Source organism: Oenanthe melanoleuca, chromosome 3, assembly GCF_029582105.1.
Source record: "Oenanthe melanoleuca isolate GR-GAL-2019-014 chromosome 3, OMel1.0, whole genome shotgun sequence".
NCBI lineage: Eukaryota > Metazoa > Chordata > Aves > Passeriformes > Muscicapidae > Oenanthe > Oenanthe melanoleuca.
Genome location: NC_079336.1, coordinates 94650994 through 94675545, shown reverse-complemented (window position 1 = coordinate 94675545; position 24552 = coordinate 94650994). Strand labels below are relative to the sequence as shown.

General features: G+C 40.9%; 1 protein-coding gene and 3 non-coding genes across 4 annotated transcripts; all 4 read left to right on the top strand.

The window, feature by feature from the left end:
• The first annotated feature begins 1 nt into the window (after position 1).
• WDR43 (WD repeat domain 43) lies at positions 2-23318 on the top strand. The gene is made up of 18 exons (XM_056487743.1): positions 2-310; positions 4635-4769; positions 7181-7302; positions 11224-11344; positions 12490-12629; positions 13077-13179; positions 14215-14279; positions 14638-14809; positions 15306-15392; positions 17119-17250; positions 17702-17839; positions 18638-18724; positions 19955-19986; positions 20794-20857; positions 21380-21493; positions 21936-22005; positions 22611-22666; positions 22763-23318. Exons 1-18 carry the CDS (start codon positions 2-4, stop codon positions 22880-22882), a joined length of 2067 nt encoding a protein of 688 aa, XP_056343718.1. The 3' UTR covers positions 22883-23318.
• On the top strand, positions 7728-7805 carry LOC130251949 (small nucleolar RNA SNORD53/SNORD92). Its single transcript, XR_008840270.1, has one exon. It is a non-coding gene; the product is annotated as a small nucleolar RNA SNORD53/SNORD92 (small nucleolar RNA).
• LOC130251950 (small nucleolar RNA SNORD53/SNORD92) lies at positions 12698-12781 on the top strand. Its single transcript, XR_008840271.1, has one exon. It is a non-coding gene; the product is annotated as a small nucleolar RNA SNORD53/SNORD92 (small nucleolar RNA).
• On the top strand, positions 16140-16218 carry LOC130251947 (small nucleolar RNA SNORD53/SNORD92). The gene has a single exon (XR_008840268.1). It is a non-coding gene; the product is annotated as a small nucleolar RNA SNORD53/SNORD92 (small nucleolar RNA).
• Positions 23319-24552: the final 1234 nt, after the last annotated feature.

The window sequence follows — 24552 nt, the reverse complement described above, 5'->3', positions numbered from 1 at the left end:
GATGACGCCGTACGGCGTCATCGGGGCGTGCGGCGCAGGCGCGCGGGGCGAGCACGCGGGCGGTGCATGCGCTGCGCGGGGCGGGCCGGGCAGAGCCGAGGGGAGCGCGCGCGCCATGGCGGCCCCTCCGTGCGCCTTCTCCCCCCGCGGGTGCCGCTTGTTCGCCTCGTCCGGGCCCGATGGGCGGCTGCGCGTGTGGGACACGGCCGGCAGCCGCCTGCAGCACGAGTACGTGCCCTCCGCGCACCTCAGCGCCGCCTGTACGTGCCTGGCCTGGGCCCCGGCGGGGGCGCGGCAGACCCCCGGCAAGGTGCGTGAGGGAGAAGAGAGGGGAAGTGTGCGCGGGGGGGGAACGCGTGAGGGAGGGAATGGGGATGGGGATGGCGGCGAGCCGAGCAGCCCTGACGCGTGGCCGCGGCCCGCTCGGCTTCACCCCGCCCTCCCGGCGCCATGTGGCCGGGCGGGCCGGGGAGCGGGGGCGCGGCGAGAGGGGTGAGGGTCCCGTGGGCCCCGCCGCCTTCGGGCCCCCTTCTGTCCCGTCTCCCTGAGGCCCCGGGGTGTGGGGTATGTCCACGTGTGAGGGGGTCCGGGGGGAGCCGCTCCCCTTCCCGGGATTGCGCTGCTCAAGGTAAATTTCACGTGTCCGCGGGGGAGGCGGCTCTGGAGGTCTTGTTCTGTGGTTTTTTTTTTTTTTGAAACAAAAAATTCGTTAGAAACACTGATTGTTGAAAACCATTTGTTTCTCGTGTTATCTGCGTGGAAGAAGCCTTCGTTGAAGGAGCGAGGTATGTTACTTATGGCACGTTTCTGCCATGCTGCGGAGCAGCTTGGCTGCTGTGCACGCACTCAGTTCGCTTTCCCCTAAAGGCAGTATCTCTCCACACTTCCTTACCCTTGGAAGTATCCCGTGCTACACTGTGATTCATCCTCCTGAGACCAGGAATCGTGCAAAAAGATGTTCAGGAGTTCTATTCACAGCATGCATCAGGAGCACTTGGATGCTCTCCACCTTGGATCAAGTTTTAGTTAATGTCACATCAGGTGAACACTGAACCTCTGAAGAGATCTGGAGTGTATACTGGGGTACCTCTTTGTTCTCTTTATGTTGAAGTAGTTATTTAGCTGGAACATACCATTTCCTGAGGAAAAAAGAACGCAAAACCTGGCTAAATTATGTGAAATCCACCCCCTTTATCATGTGAAGTAAGGGGTGCGTTTTAAAGCATGTTTTGGTACATCAGCAATTCAATGTATTTGAGATGCTGTTAAGGCTGTTTCAAAATGCTTAAAACACAGATTATCAACCCAGAGGAGTGCAATATTGTTTTGCTCAGCTGAGCAGCTTAGTCTCTGAGCTTTGGAAACTCCCAGGACATGCAAAGAGTGAAGTAGAAAGAGTCAGTTTTAGATGGCCTGAACCTATTCCTTTGTCAGGTAACTTTGAAGTAAAAATAATCTGTTCATTAGTTGTAAAACTGTATAGGTTTTTTGCTATTAAATGCACAGAAACTGGCATGTGAAAATGGGGTTAATTTGTCCTGTGTGAGATAAAACTAAAGTAGACACACTGTACTACTGTGGTGCCATAAATCAAGCACAGGAAGTTGCTTTTCTGAGGGGTTTTACAACTTTATTTTAAATAATCTTTTCTAGAGACACACTCCTAAGCCCTGCAGTCTTTGAATTTAACCAGGTTTAAAGTTATATGAAAATAACCTTAGCTACCTCTCAGTGCTGTCTAATTATTCCATAGTTTGAATCCTGTCCCCTGCTTGGAAGCTAGTCCATTTTAAAGTGGAGCTGGGAAACATACTGTTTCTTGCAATAATTGTGCTGTAAAACCTTTAAAAGTCATTGGTTTTCTCCTTAGACTGAGCTGTAGAACTAAAACTGGGATAGTTATGCCAAAAACATTTTATTAAATATGTTTTTTCTGGTGTTATTTAGTCTTTTTTTTTTTTTTTTTTTTTTTTTTCCCCATTTTTTTTTCTTCATTTTTCTGTTCCTGGAGAGTTGACATCTGTCTAAGCAGTTCTAGTATCTGGTGTTCAGGGGTAGAACTCTGCCAGTAGGTAGCTATAAATGGTGTTTGGCCAAATTACACTTAAACTCAGTATGTTTTGGACTGCTGCCATGTTAATGGAGGCCGTGTGTTACAGGGGAATATTAGAAATCACGTTTTGAACTGCAGGCTCTGGAATTGCTGATGCAGGGGTGGCTTTACTGGGATGCTCCCTGCCCACGTGCTTCCAGTGTCAGTGCTTCCCATGTGCAGTGTTCATCACCTCCTCCATGGGATGTCTTGTGCAAGAGTGGACCTCCAACATTTGAAAAAACTTCTTCCACTTTCTTCCTAACAAGCTGCAACTGCTCTGTTACCATCAAGTCTCAAGACCTTTAGAATTCTCCCCATTTCAGTGTTCTAAGTGCTTTATTTCGCATGTGAACAGATTCCTGTTTAGAAAGTCTCAGTGGCTTATCAAGTCAAGGAAGAACATGGGAAAACGTGTGCACAGTTCCTTTTCAAATAACTCCTTTTAACCATCTTTATGAATTAAAACATGATGCTTTCTCAGGCAAAGTTGAGGGATTTCTAAATAAGCTTGACTTTCCACAAATCTTAAAATGAAATCCTGTCCATGACAACAAGGTGCTCTTCTATTTAAGACCCTGATCAATAAGTGAATTCCCCATGGGTGTTAAGTGCAGTTGCCATTCTGCCATAATCTAATGTAGGGTAGGGAAGTTTAATTTTTTTTTTTTAAGTTCTTAGAGTGTTTTTTTTCAAGTCATCTGAAATGTTAACAGGTGTCAGAATTTTCCACTGACATTTCTTCATGCAGAACTTTCTGACAAAGTGCTCCACTCATATTACTGATAAGGGGTGGTCAGTAAAGAAATGCATGTAAAAAAAAAAAAACTGGAGAAACTTTCGCTGTCCCTTGCTTTCTCTTGACCCTGGAAATAACTGTGTACTTGTGGGAATTCTGTTGTGCCCTTGAGTTGTTCCAAGGAAATCTGCCATAGCAAACTGAAATAGAGGGTGAAAAAAATTTATTTGAAAGATTTTTTCAGGGGAAGAAAATAAAGTCTGTTATTAAGTTGGTTTTGCTTTGCAGTGGGAGTGTATGAGGTAATTGGTAAAACTAAGAGATTGAAAAGTACCAGAAAACACATGAGTTGTACTTGCATCTCCACTCTGTGGCCTTTGTCTTTGCATGTCAGGCAGCAGTTTCAGTTACTTGCCATTAGTTTCTCACCATCTGTTTTTTAATATTTTATAAATACTTTCTCTCTTTAGCAAAGATGAAGCCTAAACAAATACTTGCAAAACCCCTAATTATAATCTCTCAAGAGTCTGCTTTTCATGTAAAAGTTATCTTTGCAGCAGTTTCGTATTTCTTGGCTGAACCAAAACACTTTTCTTTGCAGATGGTGTTAGATGTCAACATGTTAGATGATGTTAAATACAGAAAGAATAGAAAATCCTACTTCAAAGAACCGAAGTATTTATCCTTCACTATCAAACTTCTATATCTTAGTTGTGGTGAAAACTACCACATCCTGATGGTCATATTTCTGGACCTGAGTAGAAATTATGCATTCACTGTATCATACCTGTTGTAAAATAGATTAGCTACACCACATGGAACTTGAACAAAACTGGTTGCTCACATTATATCAGTGTCCTCGGGCTTCTTCAGGCTGCTTGTCAGTGCAAATGGATCTGTATAGAGGAAGCATTAACGTGTGTAATTTTAAATTGGAGAGAATGCTTTGCTGTGATGTAACAAATGTAAGGAGAGTTATCAGGATCCAATTTAAAAACTAATAAGTGGAATTAGGGATTTTTTAAAATTTGTGTCCTTGAACAGTTTTAATTTTCTTTTTTTGTGTGTGTTCAATTAGTGATTAACCCAGTGAGAATGAATATGATGACTCCTTCTACCCTCTTTTAGTTTCACGTGTTTAAGAACCAGTTTTATTCTTTCTCCCCTTCCCAGTGATCTGCATTCTCAAGTTTTTGGTTGAAGGAGACAAAGTGAAATCCCTCCTTGAGGTGGCTGATAGCACTTGCAGAGCAAGAGAGTGAAAACCTATGAATTGCTTGATCGTATGAGGACCTCTTTGGAGACAGCAAGACTTGGGCAGAGTACTTTGCTTTGAATTCCAGTCACTTCCCTCTGTGGAATGGGGTAGCACTTTATTTTTAAGAAGCATTATGAATGCTTCAGATTTACAAGACTCTTTCGATTACCTTTTGAGATAAAATAAACTGATCATGATCAAGCATTTCCATTTTGTGGATTAAGTATTCTGAACGTGTTAATCTTTATTTCTGCTTCTGGGACACGAAATTTGTGAAAAACTTAAATGTGGTTTTTTTCCCCAAATGCATATGGTTGGGGTGGTAGCAAAATGGCTTCCACCAGGTGTTTCCAGGTGACTCATAGCAAGTTTGTTACCCTGTACCTGGAGGTACAAGATGAGTTTTAGGATTGTGTTCACTTCTGTGTTCATTTTGTGTCCTAGTGGTGTTTGTGCTGGCTGGCTGGGTCTCAAACGTCTCTTAAGGCTTTTCATTAGCTAGTCAGACTAATTTATTTCATGGTTTTTCTCTTTTGGTTTTCTAGGATGGCCCCCAGAGGAAAAAACGGAAGTCTGAAGTTGGAGAAGTGGACAAGCAGTTAGATATCCTGGCTATTGGTACAGCAGTTGGTAGTATTTTGTTGTACAGCACAGTAAAAGGAGAATTACAGAGCAAGCTAGTAAGTAATACATTCTTCATCACATGCTACCAAATACTGACAGTTTCAGTCAGTTTAGGCTGAAAAATCTTTGTTTCTAAGTTAGTGCAGTGTATTAACTCTGTCCATGGATTTGCTGCTTTACATTAAAAATAAAAGTAATGGTGAAATTCCTCACTGGAGAGTAAAATCCTCGGTGGGACTGTCATACCCTTCGTTCCTGCATGGCATTGTAGGAAGGAAGGGCAGAGAACTCATCAAGGCTTGGGAAGATGTCACTGATGGACTCTTCTGTCCATTTATTTCCCTTGTGGAAGCTTTTGAGCTCTCTCAGCATATGATCTTTTTTGAATGATACACAATGACTTTAATTCTGCTTTTCCAAGGTCCCAAGCACCTCCATTTTAGTTGTGGGTTACATAACAAGCAAAATAAATCCATATGAATGGCTGGGAAATACTTTTGAGATACTTGGGTATACTTTTGCTTCTAAACTGAAAGTTGTAGGTAGGGTGATAAACATACATGAATTTAGAGAAAGCAGCAATTTCTGAGAATTATGATATGTGCAAGTGACAGTAACTAATGAATATCTGTTATGTGGGAAAACTATGCTTGAAAAGTATAGTTGTTTGTTTGAAAACACCCTTTTTCCATAGAAAACAACAGGTTTTGAGTACGTTGTTTTTTCACATATAGGTTGAATTACAAGATTATTCCTGTTAAAATAAGAGATGTTACTTTTAGCCATCTTCACTGAACAGAATATCTTGCTGCAATGTAGTTTGTCTTGCTCAAAGCTCATTTGCAGCAATACCTTTGGGAGTAATCTGAGCAGGTTGTTACAATCCAAATAGTGAAATAGTCTCCATTAAATATTTTCATAAATAATTCAAGGTTATATTTGGAGCTGCAGAGATTTTGGTTGTTAAGAGAAGTGATACTGCTTAAAGAATCTTGTGGTCTGATGATAGTCTGTTCCTGAATGCTGATACAAAGGGAAGGCTATTCACCTCTGAGTGCCCTTAAGAAAGGAGACACTTAGATGACTTCAGCAAGACACCTGTGGCTATTCTTCCTTTTAAGCAGATTTCATACCGTTAGCCTTGTTTGACTGTGTGTATAAAAATAGCAGGCAGGACAATTTTTATTTTCAACTCTGAAGTGCTAGAAAAATCATCAAAACATAGCCTGTCCTCAGTTGGAAGGGACCACCAAAGCCCAGCTCCTCTCCAGTGGCATCCCATCGTGAAACTGAAGGGAGCATGCAGGTGTGTAGACGATTGTGGTCAAAAAGGACTGACAAAAAGTGTAGGCTCCACAAAAATCTACCAAGTTGTATCAGCAAATTATACACTTGGCATGAAAATTGGTGTCTTCTAATTGAAATGCACAGCAGTGGATTTTGAATAAGAGGTAAGGCAAAAGAGAGAGAGAAAGAAAGGAATGAAGAAAGAAAAGTCACCAGTCCTGGCTCCAGCATCAAACCAACTGATGGGGTGTCCAATGTCCTGGGGCATCCATCATTCAAGCTTTGTGGGAGCACCTTTTTATAGCTAAGTTCTGCCCACCCTGGAGCAAAGTTACTTACTTTCTATGTGAATTAGTATCCTGTGCAGTTTGTTCTAGACCTTTCTGGAAATGGGCTGGAGGGCTTTGGGGGGATTTTTGGTGGTCTTGATCCACCCCCTACTGAGAGTGCCTTTTGTCAAAAGTCCAGGACCACTTCTTGAGTCTTTCCTGAAATTGTGGCTGTGCAGTGTTGTGCTGATCACCAGGAGTCAGAGCAAGGATGGACCAGGAAAGTGCTGTCCTACCTTTGCATGGCCCTCTCTTCCAGGCACCAGTGTGTTCTTACCAACAGTCGTTGATTGATTCCATGGCTGACTGTCAGTATTTGAGATATACACAGTGGACTGTCTTCTGGGCTTCTACATGGCCCTGCACAGGACAGCCCCAGGAATCACACCGTGTGCTTGAGGGCATGGTCCAAATGATTCTAGAACTCTGGCAGGCTTAGGCTGTGACCACTTTCCTGGGGAGCCTGTGCCCTGTGGGGGAAGAACTTTTCCATAATATCCACCCTAACTCTGCTGCTCCCAACACAACTTCTTACCATTTGCTTAGGTTCTGTCACTGTTCACCAGAGAGAAGAGATCAGTGCTGGCCCCTTTGCTTCTCTGTGTGAGGAAGTTGTAGACAACGTCTCCTCTAGGCTGTGTGAGACAAGCCAAAATACTACGTGTATGTGCCAAAATAGTAAATATCTTTATATAACTGCCATGTATGTTCTTTAAAACCAAACACACTCTTCAAGATGCCAATGATTGGAATTCAGTTCTCAAAAGAGCACCTTGTTGACATTGTAGGGGTGGTGAAGACTCAGATATCAAGACTACTCCAGTGAGCTGACCCTCTGTTATCTTTTGTAGGATGGTGGTCACGACAGTAGAGTAAACTGTGTGAGATGGCATCAAGACAGCTGCTGCTTGTATAGCTGTTCAGATGACAAACACATCGTGGAATGGAACACACAGACCTGCAAAGTAAAGTGGTGAGTAGCACTGCTTTTCACTTTAATTTTTTTTTTTTTTTTTTTTTTTTTTTTTTTTTTTTTTACACTTGCTTTTGTGCATCTTCTCCCTTGCAGGTTTTGGAAATGCTGCACTCTGCTTTTCAGGCTTCGTGCCCACAAAGTGACTGTTGGCTGTTATTTTTCTGAGATCAGAAGTGATTTTATTAAGGGATGAAAGCATAATTGTGATATTGGGTGTCTTCCTCTGTGTATTGGAAAGGCTAGATGAAACTGCTCTGAGAGGGTTTTGGATCCCTCCATGCTAACTTCTAGTGACACTGGAAGACTAAAAGTTCCACTAAATGCTGAAAAATCTAAATTCTAGGAAAAAATCTTTGGGCAGATACTGGAAGATCTCATTCCAGTAAAACCTGCTGCATGCACCCAGCTTTGCTCAAAGGGCCGTGCTGTGATGATAACCCATCTGGTTTCGCTTGCTGCTGATGTGCAGTGGGGACACTTCCACTTGGCTGTCTGAGCAGGCTGCTACTGTTAAAAGTACTGTTGAGCAAAATTCAGCTTAGTGCACAGTAACAAAATGTCTGGTGCAGGCATTTACTTTCTTGTGTAATAAAGTCAATTTGTTTTTAAACTTTAAAGAAGAAACCAAGATTTCTATTAACAATTCTGGTTACCTTTCTTTAATAAAAGCCTACTGTGTGATGGCCCCTTGATCCTTCCCTTGATGTTGTTTTCTTTTTTTGTGACATTTCCCACTGTTGGTTATTACTGCAATGTTCTTGGTTTTGTTAAGGTTGGCATGGGCACTGCAGTAGCCTCTTTGGTATCCCTAGGAGAGATGCATCCTTAGGTTGTATTATGTTGAGACCCATGTAAAGTAGCAGAAGCCTTCTCTATTAGAATTTAAAACACCCAGTTCCCTCACCTTTTCCTCTTCTGTTATGTGCTCTAGTCCCTCAGGTGCCTTCATGGCCCTCTGCTGGATTCACTTCCCCATGTCAGTGACTTTGTTGTCCTGTCCCACTAAACGCAGAGCTCAGGTGCAGTCTCAAGAGCTGCACAGAGCAGAGGAGTTCCATTCCTTGACCTGCTGGCAAGCACTGGCCAATGCAGATCATACACAGCTCACCACGTTGCCACAAAGACTCCCTGCTTGCACGTGCGCAGCTTAGCTGTGAGGACTGCAACTCTCTTTTCTGCAAAGCTACTTTCTAGCTATTGGTCCATGACCTATACTGAAATTTTTCCATCTCACCTGTAGGACTTTACATTTTCCTCTTCAGCTTTGAGATTCTGACAGCCTGTTACTTCTCAGGCCTGCTGAGATGCCCCTGAGTAGCAGCCCTGTCCTCTGGGACATCACCTGCTCTCCCTAATTTGGGATTGAGTGTGAAGTTGTTACATGTGCATTCTGTCCTGTTTTGTGATCATTGATGAAGACCAGAACAAGGGGAAGTTATGGAGGGTATTAAGCAGTATTGGGATGTCCTTAGAGGGAGTAACAGCAGTGACTGGCCACCAGCTGGACTTCATTCCAGTGATCACAGCTGTTTGAACTCAGTGATAGAGCCAGGTCTTACTCTTCTTAGAGACCATCCATTCAGGCTATGTATCTCCAATTTGGCTGCAAGGATACTATGTGTGACCTTGTCAAAAGAGCTGCTGAAGTCAGCTTGTGTGTGTTTTTCCTCATCAGCCAAGGTGCTTGTCTCATTAAGGAAATCAGGTTGGTTAGACATGATTTGCTATTTGTAATTCTATACTGGATGTGCCCAAAAACTTTTTTTGACTTTCCAGTGCCTGGAAATAGTTTCCAGGTAGATTTGTCGTATAAACTTCCATCTTGATTCCTGGATTATTCTTCTGTGCATTTATGTTCTGTCACATGCCCTGTTTCAAAGGAAAGTTCCATGCATTCATGCTACACTTTCCTGTAGAGAAACCCCTCTTCTTTTTGCCTTCCTGTCATGTCATTGCTGAAATGCCTTCCTAAAGGCCCTTGTCTTGCAAGGCATCCCGCTGTTGTTCTGTGAGCCCAATGAGATCAGAGCTCTGAAGCTGCCCACGGACATCTCATTCATCCTGTTTGCATCCCATAGTGCGTGTGTTCATGTACAAGTACTGGAGATGGGTCCCAGCCCTGCTTTTTCTCAGGAGAAGTGAGAGTTTTTGCTGTCATACCTCTTGAATGTTTCCCTCTGTCCCTGTCCCATACTAGGAACCATGGAGTGGGGGGCTGTGATTATGGAATGTAATTTGAATTGTGTTTTTTCACTTTAAAGATGGCAACAGAAAATCATTCCCAGAGTGTATAGATAGAAAGTTACATGAGGAATGTAGCATCAGTGGTTTTTGCCTGAAAATTTTCTGTGGTAATGTTACGAGTCATACCTAATAATTTCAATTTGGAAAGAGTAGAAGAAATCAGTTCTCTTAAAGTTTTACCTACCAGAAAGAACAAATTATCCATAATAATTGCTCGCACCCATTTTACACATGAGAGTGCCTGCATTCCTTAACACCTGTCAGGACCTGGAAATTAATATTTGTGTAACCCACAGAGAAATCAGGGTGGTTGCTCCTGGGGTAGAGAAGTGTTTTTAAATTTTTAAAATTTGATTTGCAGGCTTCTAGACATGTTCCTAGAGATGTATGGTTTGCTAGAAAGGGAATTGAAAACAATGTGGCTTTAGGTTTGACTTTCTTGACTACTGTAGGAGTACTCCACAGGGCCACTTCAGGAGGTGTGTGCAGCACACATGAAACCTTTGGCAGAGGGACAAGCTTTTGGGGAAGAGAGAGTCTCTGAAGAGGCAAGACAAGGTGTTGCAGAGAAGTAGATTGAAACATTTTGGGTGACTTCTTGTCTCTCTGTAGCTTTTTCATGTCTTGAATACTCTTGATTACTTGGAGGCATTCTGGACATATCCTTTGAGACTCTGTTTAAAACTCTTTCCTGTAAAAATTATATAAAGAGTATCCAAAGTGAAAACCAAGGTATTTTTGCTGTGCTTTGTATTCTGCAGTTCAGTTTTGACTCATCTTTTTAGTACATTTAAAAATACCTTCTTGGTTTACTGTAATAAATGGTTTAAATTTTTAGTCATGACCTTGTCTTTGGAAGAGAATACAAAATCCTATCATACTCTCTGTAAGGTGCAATGTTATTTTTCAGGTTTGTGGGCTGTAACATTTTCAACTTCTATCAAAAGTGATACAGTAAATGATTCTCTTTTAAAAAACAGAAGAGGTGTTGCTTGGGCATGTGAAAGTTATTTGGAAGTATTTCCAGAAAGGCCACTTACAATTAAAAACATGGTCACAGGCTATTTTCTATCTGTAAAGGATTTGTGTTAATACTTTCCTTGCAGTTTTGTCCTGTGAAAAACACATAGTATAAATATTTCTTTAAAGCACATTCAGGCTTTTCATGGCAGCATCTTTATTTTTTTTGTTGTTGTTGTATTTTTAAGTAGTGCTTTGAACCATAGACCATTAAGGTGATATTTATTATCGTCAGTGACAGAGACTTGGGAGGAGGGGCAGTAACTGAATAGGCTTTGAAATTCTGAATTTTAGTGTTGTTTGAATAGGTTGGTGAATAGAGAAGTCTTGAAAATGGTATGGCTCTTCTTGCCCTGTTTTCAGAAGTAGAAAACTTCAAGAGGAATTCAGAACAGAATAAGCAAGTATTAAAAAAGAAGTACAGTTCAGTGTTGAATAGCTTCGTATTTTTGAGTTGTGTTTTTTTGTAAACAGATTTGAAGGTGAAGTGCAGAAGCAGGATAGCTTTGACCTCTTGATTACTTAAATCACTGGTTTTTAAATTTTGTCTTAAATTTTCTGTCATGGTGGTTTTGAGATTATGCTAATGAATACTGTTTTTTCTATTTCTCCATCTTTCTCCTTCTGTACGAAACCTGTCCATCCAAATTCTAGTAAGTGGAAAGGTGACAATAGCAGTGTCACCTGTCTATGCATCAGTCCAGATGGAAAAATGCTGCTCTCAGCTGGTAGAACTATAAAACTGTGGGACTTGGAGACCAAAGAAGTCTACAGAGTAAGTACTTCTGTACCTCTGTTAAACTACATGCAAAAAAATGCCCTTCTTGATTAGTGATACTACCTATCTAGTGTTTCCTGATCAGGCATCTAAAACATTTCACCGTGTGTGAGGATACAATTGGCAGTTTCAGGATTGCTGGACATTTTTGCTGTGATGGTACCCTAAACTGTGGTTTCCACTTATTGAGAATTGAATGAGAACATGAAATTTTTGTTCCTGAGCATGCTGGCAGCATCCTTTCTCAAGGCTGTAGGAGAAAGATGGATGCTGTCCTTTTTAACTGGGTCCCTGTCTGGTACCCTTCTGTCAGGAGAACTCAGTTCACCACTGTATCAGTTACTGCTGGCATGGATTTTAACATGAGTCCCTCCACAAAGCCTTCGAGTTTCCTTGCTAAACTTCATGTAACTGGTGGCATTATCAGTTTTGCTGTTGAAACAGTTGGAAGGCATAGGAGCAACTCCTTATTGTTCCCTGAGCAGGGCTCAGACATTGAGCAAATGGCCATGCTTTAGCTGATCCGTGAATGCTGCCGTGTTCTCTTGCCTGCTAGCAGACAGGACAGGGATAGTCTCTGAATCTCCTGTCAGGTGAGTGTGTACACATGTGCTGTTACTGTGGGCTTGCTGGCACATGGCAGCTACCATGTATGTCTGCATTCCATAATGACCAGAACCACTATTTGCAAAAGTAGATTGAAGAACCAGTTTTTTGGGGGGCCCTTGGGGTGGTATGTGTCAGCACACATGTGTCCATTGTTAAAGTTTATAATTAAACTGAATCTAGTTTCATTGTAAAGGTTGAAGTGCAAAACTGGGGGGGGGCAGAGGGGAGTGCTTTGTGACAGTAACAGCAGTACAGGTGGATGTGATTTCTTTTGCATGGATTTAGTCCCAGTGAATTTGCCTTTGATACCCCATTTAAGTTTTATAATGTTGATAAATACCTGGCAGGTCAGAAGAAGTTTCCTTGACATGCAGAAATGGAAGGAAACTGATCACTAGTTAAAAACCACTGAGCTGTCCTTGTTGACTTAATAATGCTCAAATCTTTCCTAATGTTCTTTGTTAACTAATGTTTTGGTTTTTGCCATATGACTGCTTACAACAATCATGGAAAGATCTTGTTTTTTCTCTTAGCATTTCACAGGCCATGCTACATCTGTGTCATCATTAATGTTTACCACAGTGAAACCTATGAATGAAAGTAAACCCTTTGATGGAATTACAGGACTTTATTTCTTGTCTGGAGCTATACACGACCGATTATTGAGTGTGTGGTATGTAAGCTTTTCATAATTTGTGACTGTGATTAAACAAGGTAAAGCAGAAGTGGCATTCTGGAAAAATGCGGTGATGATCTCTTTAATGGTGGTTTCGACTCACTGATTGTTGAGTGAAGACGAGATTTTCCTTGGCTGTGTCTGAGCGTGCTTCCAGTTGCCATTTGTATCACTAGTGTGTGCCAGAACATACTGTGTAATAACCTTCCTTGTTCCTTGCACTTACTGTAAGGTTTATTCAAAGTTTTCTTGCTCAGTTTCACTTGGGAGTTACTTTGCTCTTGGAAGTTAGAACATTTTCTAAGGTGAACACTGAAATGTCAGCGTGGTGCTTTTGGGATATGGTAGATACCACCACATTCATGGGTAATTTATGATGCTTGTCTGATGCAGAGGATGCTGTTTGTGCTGTGGTAAATAATGTGTACTTTTTGTGTCTTCCAGGCAGATCAGATCAGATAGGAAAGAAAAGAATGCTGTGATGTCTTTCACAGTAACAGAAGAACCAACTTTTGTTGACCTGACTGTATCAGAAGTCAAAGATGAGGTAGGGCCAATAGTTTGTAAACAAATATGTTCAACAGTTTTCACTTACCAGTTTCCTTTTAAGGATGTAAAGAAAGAGGCTTTGTTTATATTTGGGTTCTGTTACGAAGAGATGAGATCTAAATGCCGTTTCATGGGTGTAAGGATATTTATTACAGATGCTTTATTTATAAAGCTGGTAGTTTGAAATGCTCATTTTCAAAGATAGAAAGAGCAAATTTAGGGGGGGGGTTTCAGAAATTTTGTTTGTGATGGTGGAAATGTCAGTTGTTTCCATTTAGAACAAGTTAGTAATTCAAAATGGTTGTTAGAACTTAGCAGCAAAGAATAACACAAAATAAATGATTTCCAGAAATCTGGTTTGGTGCGATCCTGTTTTTTTTTCTGATTTCAAGTAGTTTTGGCAGTGTAACTGCATTTGGATTTTTAACTGGCCTTGAATGAGTTAAAGTAGCAGCATATATTTTTCCAAGTCTCTCAGTTTTAACAAGTCTTTCAAAGTAGTTGCCTTGTGAAAAATGAGACGTATTCACAAACTGTTCCCATAATTATTTAAAACATTTTTATCCTGCTGCCTTTATATTACATATCTCAGAGCAGTATTTCATGCTATATTTTTCTAGTATTTCCAGTTCCCTTTTCCTGAACGTATTGGAGAGTATTCTATAATGACTAAATGACCCCTGTCATTTAGGTTTTCTGAAGAGTCATCTCAGTTTCTGTCTTCTAAGCATATTCACAGTGTCAGCACCTTTGCAGAGCTGTGCCTCTAGACATATATCTGCTACTGTGCAAACTGTTTAACTCAGGATGTATGATTAGTGATAAAGTACAGTTGTGAGTTATCTTATTGATCTTCTAACACTTGTACTGAATGTTCCTGTATGATTATGTCTTTCATCTTCCTTTCAGATTTAGTCTTTTTAAATACTGAAAAAATGCAAATTGTAGCCATACAACTGTCTGTTGATGTCCTGAACTTCCAGGAGAGTTTTTCTTTGATCTAATGAAACTCTCTTGCTGTGCCTTCTTTCAGCCTGTGAAGTTAGCCGTTGTGTGCAGAGATGGGCAGTTGCATTTATTCGAACATATCTTGAATGGGTAAGTTAGGATTCATCTTGAGGGTGTCTTTGGGAAAGGTCTGGGGTTACTGCAAGGCAAAGCTCAGTTTTGTTATGCTGCTGCCTTTAAGCTCTTGTATACACTCTTGAACCAAGTTCCAGCTGCCTCTTTGTCTTGGGTTACTGGACACATTTTTGAAGAACTCACTTGTTGGGGACTGTATTGCACTTTGGTATTGTGTGGCTTTAACCCAGATTTTGTGTGTCTGTGCCTCATCTTGGCCATCTCTAAAAGGTGTAAAATGGCTGAGTTTGCTGAGGACCTTCTAATGAAAGATGCTTAGATGTGCAAGACACTGAAGTGTTCAAGCTAAACATCTTGGATTTTTTTTTTCCAGCTATTGCAAAAAACCCTTAACATCAAACTGTACTGTTCAGATAGCAACACCTGGGAATGATGGGGACTCAACACCGAAACCAGTCCCCATTCTAGCAGCTGCATTTTGCAAAGACAAACAGTCTCTGCTGCTGGTATATGGAAACACCTTACAGCCCATCATAGAGAAAGTGGTATGTAAAACTCAACAGAGAGGGTTTGGTTCTGTAATATGGACTGCATGCTGCTTTCAGTTGGGGAAATTTTTGGCTTTGTTATTTTTATTTTTACTGTTTTGAAATGATATAACAATACAAAACATATTCCTTGCCCTTGTTTTGGGAGATGTAACTGTTGCCCAGAGCTGTTTGGAAAGGCAGTTTGTATTCTTCCATTTTTTCAGTTGAGTACAGGTTGATGTCATTGCTGACTTATTGCCATTTCAGCTGTTGCTGAGTTAGGCCATTGAAACCAGTTTTAATACAGTTCCAGTTTATGTGTGTAAACGTCCTTGGAGAGTATAGAGATCTGGTAACAAAAGGCAGATATGCAAAGGAGCTGCTATTCTAGAGTGGAAAAAAAGTTCATTCTAATTTATACCATTGGAATTTGCTCTCATCTTTCCGTAGCATAATGAATCACAGGTGTGAGTGTCAAATATATTAACTGGTTTTGTTCCTGTCCTCCTAGTCTTTGAACACCAGTGAATCCCACATATGTTTGGTACGGGACGTCCAGAAAGTGTTATCACTTAAAACAGATGCTGCTGTAACAAAGGTGAGCTTTGCATGAAATGTGATTTTATTGCTTCTCTTATTGTACTTCAGAAACAAAGTAGATAGCATTCACTGCTCTCTTAAAATGAGATTGGATTTCTGTAAGGACCTGTTCAGAGCTGCAGAGGTAGCTGCAGTTGTCCATAGCACTCAGGCAGGTGTGGATAAAGAGATCTTCATGGCTGCTGTGTGCCCTGGCACATGCAAGAGCACACAGTGGCCATCTTGTAACTCAGCAGGTCTGCTTGAGAGACAGGACTGATTGGTGGGGTTTTTCTGCCTAAGATCAGTCCTTCCCTTTGAATCTGTACAGCCTCTCTTACCCTGGTAGTTTGGGGTGAAGGTGGGATGACTTTGTTGGAGAGTCTAAATAAAATGCAGAGGAACCTTTCTTTATGTTGCCTTCATGTGTTCCTGCTCACAGGGACCTGGGAGTGTGAGCTTGGCACTTGCATGGCAGCAGTGTCCAGTTGTGCTACTTGGCACTGTGTTCCCTCATGCAGGATCTTCTGGGTATTTGGAGACAGACTGTAAAGTTCTTAATCACTGTGCATATTCAAGGCTTTGATGATTTGAAATGCTTGGAGTGTCAGTGAATGAGCAGACAGCACTGTTTTTCTGACCCTTTAGTTATCTACCAGATGTGGTACTCGATATCAGCCATGCAGTGTTTTGTGCTGATGCCTCAGTCCTGGAGCTGGTGGGCAGCAGGGCTGCACTGCAGGGGCAGATGTAGGGCCTGTGTGGCGTGCAGTGATGATACCCATCTTGGTTTCGCTTTTTGCTGAATTCCAGTGAAGACGCATTTCTCTTGGCTGTCTGAGCATGCCCTGTGGGAGAAGTTATGATTGTGGTGAGCTAAGGGGAAAGTATTTTGTCACCACTGGTGTTCTATGACAAAATTCTTGATGCAGAAAATCAACTTTTTGGAAATTGGAAGTTGCTTTGCTCAGTGTAGTAGACTATACTTTCATCACTTCAGAAGTATTTAAAAAAAAAAAGCCTGGATAGAAGTGCTATGGTTTAAGGAAGTGTTCTGGAAGTGGCAGAAAATGCATTTTTGATATTCTGGAAGTGGCATACTACCTTACATTCTCTGTGAGTCAGGGGAGCATTTGGCTGTTAAATAGAAAATTCCATCTCCTTTGTGTTCATTGAAGGTGATACCTTAGCATGTGTGGTATAAACTAAGCTGTCTCTTTTTGTCACTGTGGTCACAGCCTAGTTCAGACAACTGAGTTCTGTCTGAGCAATCCCTAGAAGAAAAAAGTTGGCAATGATGGGTATAGTGACTACCTTTTGCTGTTACATTGTGGTGCTTTTCTTGGTCAGTTATTGCCTTCCAGTGGATGCTGAATTAATATGCATGTGGCTTATGGAGCTGACAGTAAGCACAGGTAGTATCTATTGCCAGCAAACATCCAAATATTTGTTGTTGGATACAAACAGTTCTGTGAATGCTATGGCAAAAGCTTGTAAGAAAAGTCGTTCACAGGTGATTCAAAAAAGACCATTGCTTTAGTTAATTATGAAAATTAGCTGTTTGGTTTTTGAGGTTATTTGTTCTAAATATGCTGGATTTGCCTAATATTTATGTGAAGAAAATGGGTTGTGTCTGTCTGGTTTACCATATGTGTGAGAGTCTCAGAATGAAATCTGTATTTTAAATTGGAAGAAAGCTTAAGATATTAGCAATTCATGCAAATGTGGTTATCTCTGTGTACTAGGTAAAGACACCTATTGTGAACTCGGACACCAAAGTTCTAGTTCCTGGCATTCCAGGACATAGTACAGCTGTCAAAACTCCAGCCTCGGGAAAGGAGAAGAAGAAAAACAAGAGGAAACCAGGAGAGACAGAGGTAAAGGGCTTCTTCTTTCAAACCCAACAAGAATGGAGAAACTAGAATTGTAAATCATTGCTATACCTTCTTTAGGTGACCTTGAATTGATTTTGTTTGCTGTGGAAGAAAGGTTAATGATACCATCTTTCTGTATGAAAGAGATGTCCCCCTGCTTAAAACACTTCCTTCATTCAAGCCCTCTGTGCCCTGCCTGTGGTTCTTGCAGAACTTTGTCACACGCTTGTTGCTGCCTATGCCAAGTTAGATAGATCAGTGCTTTTCAGCCAAAACTTCAACTGCTTTTGTTTTCTGATCCTGTCTTCTGTCAGTGCATTTAAAAAGAATACACAAAACTTGTGTTCTTTTCCAGCAGAATTAGCAGGAATGCTCTAAGTTAGGTACTTTGCTTTCAGCTGATATTTGTGAGAAACCACACTGACGCAGCACTGCCCTTATTTCCCCTCTGCAGGAGAGCATTGAGGAGCGCCTTGGGGCATTGGATATCGATGTGAGCAAAGTCAAAACTCCAGGTGGCCTTCCCCAGACAGACAGCTTTGCTGTGCTGCTGGTTCAGGGCTTGGAAAGCAACGATGCAGAAATCTTAAATGTAAGTCTTGCAAACTCAGTGTGTGCTGTTGAATCTGTTCAGTGGGACTGGTAGGGAGCCTTCCTGAAAGTTGGGAAGGCTGAGCAGTTCAGAACCTGTTGTTTCTCCCAGGTACTTTTTGCTGATTTGCTGCTCAAGGCAGTGCTATTATGAATTATAGTAGTGTTACTTTTCTGTTGTTACCTGCCTTGCTTTCTGAGTCAGTCCCTGAACTTTGAGGCACTTCATTTATGATAAATTTGTTATGTCACAGTTCAGATGTTTTCTAAGTGATGCAGCCATGTTCCCTTTAGCTTGGATGAGCATAATCTGTGCTTAGTCTCCTGAGGGTACATTTTTCAAGCAGGTACTGTTTGAAGAATGAATTGATGACAAGTTTCACTTGAAAAGCTTATCCTTGCATTTGGACATAATAGTACTAGGGCGGGGAAACTGTTAAGAATTTGATGCTGAATAGACATCTCTTGTCACAGATGCTGGTGAAAGGCATTCATTTATGGAAGTCAAACAGAAAATATCAAGGGAGATTTTCATGTTCCTGTAGTGCATGATTTCTAACATGGGGCAGGTGGGACAGAGGCAATGCTAGATTGTGTTAGGTGGGTTTATTGAGTGTCTTTACTTTGTTAATTGTACATGACTTGGAAAATGAAACTTCTTTTCATAGCAAATCTTCTGCTCATTATCCTCAGCTTACAAAAGTAGTGGAGTAGGAAGAGATTTACAGACAAGAATTTTTGATTTTGCTGATTGCTCATATATGATCAGAGAATAACATGTGTTTTTTCATTTTAACAGAAAGTGCTTAACACAAGGAAAGAAAATATAGTAAAGAACACAGTAGCCAGAATGCCTATACATGCTGTCATTCCACTGCTGCATGAGGTAAGGAAGTACTTCCATTACTGTCTTGTATTGCCATACAAACCACATGTGATTTGCCTTCTAGCTACTAAAATCCAGGATATGTCTCTTTATTTTTGAAAATGGTTTGATGCTGTAAGAGGCCTGAAATGTTTCTTAATTTATCCCTGATACACTTTTTATCTTTTCTGGCTGAAGCTTCACCAAAGGACCAGGTGTCACTGTCAAAGCTAGGAAGAGCATTAGGTCACGTACTGCTATCTTAAATGATGACGTGGGAGAAGGAAGGGAAGAGATTAAGCAAAAGCTAGTTTAGTCCATGGCAAATAATCACCATTACATCTTGTTTTCAGCTACTAACATGGACGATGGTTTAAGGCATCATAAAGTCCATTTGCTGTACTTATACTTTGAACATCATTTAGCAGTAATTTTAAAAGGGATTTGACTTCTGAACTGCTTAGTCAGTGATATTAAATAAACTCTTTCATTTGGACAGAAATACTTTAATGATTAGGTTTGACTGGACGTTACTATTTTAAACCAAACTTTAGTTAGTAGCTCTTATTATGTGAATTATGTTCTATTATACAAGTTAGTGGTTCAATTTCTTTTGTATTTTGGTGTGCTGACCACAAGTAAGATTGAATTTTTTTATGGCACCGATCTTAAATGAATTCTGCAGATGGCCTGGTGCTGAATGTTTGTTCTTTCAGCACCTCCGTAGGCTTATGTTAATGAGATGCTGTGTTTCTTCCCTGGGATGTCTTTTGGGGAATCTAAATGCAAGTGTTTAGCTCTGTAATCTCAGTGGATAGTCAGACCTTTGTGTAACTGTCTTCTCCCAAGCCAAGCTTGAGACTTGTGTGAAATGACCTTTACCTGATACTCTCTTCACTTGTTTCCCCAACTTGTCCACCATGTAACAAACTACTCTACTAAGGAGATAAACAGAGATGAAAAAGATTTCCTATTAGTTATTCCTGCCAGGTTTAAGCTGCAGTGGATATTTTGTATGTTAAGAGTTCCAGCTTTCTTGTAATACTGAAACCCAGCCTCTGCAAATTACCACCCTAGAGGGTGGTACAGCCAGAAGTGTAATTTTCTGGAGTCTGTCAGTGGTTAATCCTAGCAAACCTCAAATACCTGGAGAACTTTGTCCCAGTACTGGGGCTGTCAAATAATCTCATGTTGGGGTTTTAAATTTGTTATGTTGTTACTTACTGCTGACTGTTCTTTTTGTCCTTTTAGCTTACAAAGAGATTGCAGGGCAACCCATACAGGTAAGAGACAACTCAGCTACGGTTCAATTCACCTAAAACATTTCACATGTGTGTGTTATGGTCCCTCCTACCATGTATGTGAAAGATTTCCAAAGTAACTGCAATTAAACTGCAGCATCTGGAGGTAAATACTCACCTCATTGAGAGTGAAAAGAAGAACTTAAAACACTTAAGCAGTGCTTTGTCAAGGTGGCCGAAGTGGAATTAGGGAAGAGGATACCTGCAATGAGCCTATAACCCTGAGAATGTAACTGAAGGCCCCAAATGTTTATATTATGGACCTGATCAATAAATATAATAACTCTGAGGTGTAGAGCTTGTTTAATAATCAAATGTATTTAGACATCCCTAATGTGGTGTTTAATAACAGAACCAGCTTCCCCCCTTCCATCTTGTTGTGTTGCCATAAGGACAGCTGTGTTGAGATGGGCTGTGCTGAGTTGTGGGGGTTAGGTTGGTTTGGGTGGAGTTTATTTTTTTTAAATATAAATTCCCTCATTGTAGGTGGAAAAGAAAGTGTTGTGCTTTGATCTTTTATCCATTGAGACCATCCATAAAAGATTTCAGAAGCACAGACCCCTGAGCTTGCCTAGTTTAGTCCCTCACTGAAATGTCTGTTCCTTTCTTAACAAATAACTTGCATACCTCATGTGGATAGCCAAAGTTTACATTTCCACCCGTAGAGAGCATATATCTTCCTCTCTAAGGAAAAGAGAACACTTTATGTAGAACTATTTAGCATCTAGAATGTGAAATGGGTGTCTCTCAGCCAGTATCTCTTGGATATAATTTATTTCTCTTTTCCAGTGCCTCACTAATGGTTCGATGGCTGAAGTCTGTTTTTACCCTACATGCATCCTACCTTTCCACTGTAAGTATTTTTCATTCATGCCAGTGCACTTAGGCAAAACTACATTTAAATGCATAAATAAGCATATTTTCTTTCTTCAAGAAATGGTCTCCTGCTCTCTGCATATGGCAGTGCCCAAATCAGTGTATAGGGAACTATGCTTACACCACTTTTGCTGAACCTACTGGACATCACTGATAAAATTGTTTGTCTTAGTCATTCCTGACAGAATTATAGCCATTCAAAAGTCAAACCAAGCTAAGTTATGTCACACCTGTGAAAGGGAACAAAATTACTGGCAAAGAATAATTTAGCCTGTGTCACTAGACCTTACTTTAGCTTTAATACTTCTAAACATGGCTAAGTGTTAATTGATCGGGCTGCAGGTGGTTCCTGAGAACCCTCAGCTCTCCCTTCTATCTTGAATAATGTAAGCAAGTGTTGCTTGCTCCAAACATAAAAAAATAGTTAAAAAAAACCCCAAAAACATTTGGGATGTGTTTGTTAACAGTTTCATTTTTTTCATCCATCTCTTCTCCCAAGTTGCCAGACCTTATTCCTCAGCTGGGAATGTTGTACCAGTTGATGGAGAGCAGAGTAAAAACTTTGCAAAAGCTTTCCCGCCTGCATGGAAGACTCTTCATTCTTGTCACCCAGGTGAGCTTCAACTGCATAACATAGGATGTGCAGGGGTGTTGTTTGCAGACTTCACTTGCTGTTGGGATTGCATCTGATGCAATCTGTCCTGGGCACTTTAATGCAGCTGCTGTTCAGGGACACTGAGAATGCTCAGAGCAGGCCATTAATTGACTATCCTGTCAGTCCCTGCTCACTGGGACTCTTTTGTCCTGCCAAATGTGTCTGTTCACCCATAGAGTTTTAAAGAGGAATAAATAGGAGGGAACAAGCCACTTTGGAACAGATGCCTCTCTGATTTTACTTTGTCATTTGTACTTTTTTGGATGTTAAACCAGCTGTGTAAGTGAATTAATATGCACTACCCCTAATGTAGATGTCATTTACATTGGTAAGAGTTCTGTTGTCTTTTAAAGTTGAAATACATGATTTAATCTGAGACTAATCTGCAAATTCCATTCAGGTTGCAGCATCACAAGCAGTTAAGGATGTACCCGAGGTTAATCAGACTGCAAAGCTGGTCTATGAGGATGGTAAGTGTTGTATGCTAAGTGTAGCTCAGCTCCTGAATTCACATGACAGCCTACACTTGATGGCTGTTCATCATGCTCCTGTGCTTATCTACCAGTGTACAGTCTGCAGTTAGAAGGGTTTTGTGGGATGTCCATGGAAAATCATTGGCTAAGACATCTTGTAGTTAAATTGCTCATGCCTTGCCTTCTTTTTATCTTCTTTAATTCCCTCCCAGCCTTGCTTCACAAATGAAGAAATCAGTGAATTGGAAGTTCAGTGTGCTGCTTTAACTTACCTGGCAACCTAAATTTCTAGTGTTACCTGCCCTTATAATACAGTGAAGGCACTGCTATGTTGAGTCAGCAGGACATCAGTGTAGACAGTGTCCAAGTGTATGAGCACATACTTCCAGTTTGGCTTTTCTCCTACTGCATCTTCACCTTGTGTATTGGTAATGGAAGTGACCTGGTCTTAAGTGATGTTGGTTAACTCATCTCCTGGTAGAATCTATTTTGGTATGGAAATAGCACAGTTTGAAGACTTGGCAGCACATGGGACTGAACTTTGTTTGCACAATGACATTTTAAAGTCTGTTCCCCAGACTGAGAGGTTTTTCTCTTTGCAGACTCCTCGGAGGAGGAAGGCTCAGATGATGAGATGATTGCAGATAAAGACTCTGACGTAAGTGGAGTTAGACCAGATCTTCTCTCATTTGCTTGTAAGCAGAAATGGTGTGACTGACAAAGATTTAAACATTTCTGTTTTATTTTCCCCCAGGAAAACTGGGATGAAGATGATGAAAGTGAGGAACAATCTGATGATCAAGACATGACTGTTGAAAAGGAAATCAATGGCGATTCTGATTTGGAACCAGAAAATGAAAGTGAAGAAGAATAACAGCACGAAAGAGTAATTTTAGCGGTTTGAGCAAGTGGGCCACCAAGCTCTTTGATTCTGGATCCTGTTGCTGAAAGATGCTGTATTTGCATATCAGGAGTGCAAAGCATTGCACAGCCTGTGTGCAGAGGCATCTGTGGGGCACTGCATTTCTGAATCCAGAATGTTTAACCGTGCCAGCCTTCTCTCGCCCTCCTTCCCTGCGCTTACTTAGAAACATTTCCTCCACCTCCTGGTCAGATTATGCCTGTCATGTGGACATGCATTTGTATCTCAAGTGAAATAAATCTGCCACCGCTGTTTGTGTGGGAAACTTGGTTCAGCTTTACATTGAATTTGTTTCAAATATTCAAGGATCAAAGACAACTAGTCTATACCTTCTTTCCATGCTTCAGTTAGCAATAGCAATTGGGCATCTTTTTGATTTTTTTTTTTTTTTTTAAAGAAACAGAAAAAAGAAAAAAAAAATATTTTTGTAATATTTAAATTCTGTCCTGAAATTTATTTCTTCCCCCCTTTCATTGGCTTAGCCATACTTTGGCAATATGTAAATGCCAACTCAACTTAAAAATGGGTTTTTCCTTTTTTTTAACAAATTTGAACTCAATACTTTTATATGTACAAATCAATGACTTTTCTTGTGCTTTAAAAGGACATTAGAACTATCACTGGCTCCTAATTTTGTTTTAATGGAGGCTGTATATAAATTTAATGCTAACCCAGAGGACAGACCATGTTGAGTTGGGTGGGGAGAGGGGAGTGACATAGGGAAAGGAGAAGGTGAATAAATGCTTGTGAATACATAGCACAGAGCTATACTTTTCTTATGGATTTTTAATCTCTCAGTGGCAGAACAAGGACAGCTATTTGCTCAGCTAATGGAAGCTGAAGTGGTGCAAACACGTTTTTAAAAGCAAAACAAGGTAAAGGTTTGAGCCATTCACCACTATAATGTACAATAATATATTTGTCTATAAATGGAGCTGTTGCAACAAATACCACCCTCTTTGTAAAGTGAATAAATATACATCTCTTTTACCAAATACCTGTCCTGTGGTGTTTGTTGAGAGAGACCTTAGGTAGCTTCAGGTGGTGGTTACAGGTGAAATGTTGCTTGTAGAAAGCAGATTCCTAGTGGAGGAGGAAGGCAGCCTAAAAGGTTATGATGTTCTGCAAAGCATCTGTTACAGACTTCTTGTCTCTGTCCCTTTAAGTTGTATCCATTGATTTGTCCACAGCTTAGCTTGCACTGGAGTTGCAGCACTGTCTGGAAGTGCAGGGCATTGTGCCATGGACAAAGCTGGAAGAGATGTTCTTGGGTTTGGAGAGCTGGAGGTAGAATGGCAGCAGGTGGAGGCTTTCACAGTCTTCAGAGGGTTTTGACTGACAGTAAATCATTGCCTTACTACTGTATAAAGCTGGGCTTTATTTGTTTCTGTTCTGAGATACTGTGAACATAAGTGCCAACACTTGTTGGTTGTCTGTGCTCAAGCCACCAAACGAGGCTGAACTGATGTGTCAGTTTTTAAGGGAATCCTGCTGTCACTGTGCAGGTAGGCTTTGAGTTGGGCAAAAGAGGGTAGTGAATTGAGGGGTGTTTCTTTGGGTGAGTGCTGCTCTGCTGAGCTTTTGAGGTGTGCAGTAACACAAAGAGCCAGCTGTGTATCGGT

Excerpts from the sequence above, each read along its gene's own strand:
- WDR43 (XM_056487743.1), top strand. The coding sequence starts at position 2 with ATGACGCCGTACGGCGTCATCGGGGCGTGCGGCGCAGGCGCGCGGGGC. Across the intron at positions 14,810-15,305 it reads AGCCCATCATAGAGAAAGTG|TCTTTGAACACCAGTGAATC; the intron begins GTATGTAAAACT and ends CTGTCCTCCTAG. Across the intron at positions 19,987-20,793 it reads TTGCAGGGCAACCCATACAG|TGCCTCACTAATGGTTCGAT; the intron begins GTAAGAGACAAC and ends TCTCTTTTCCAG.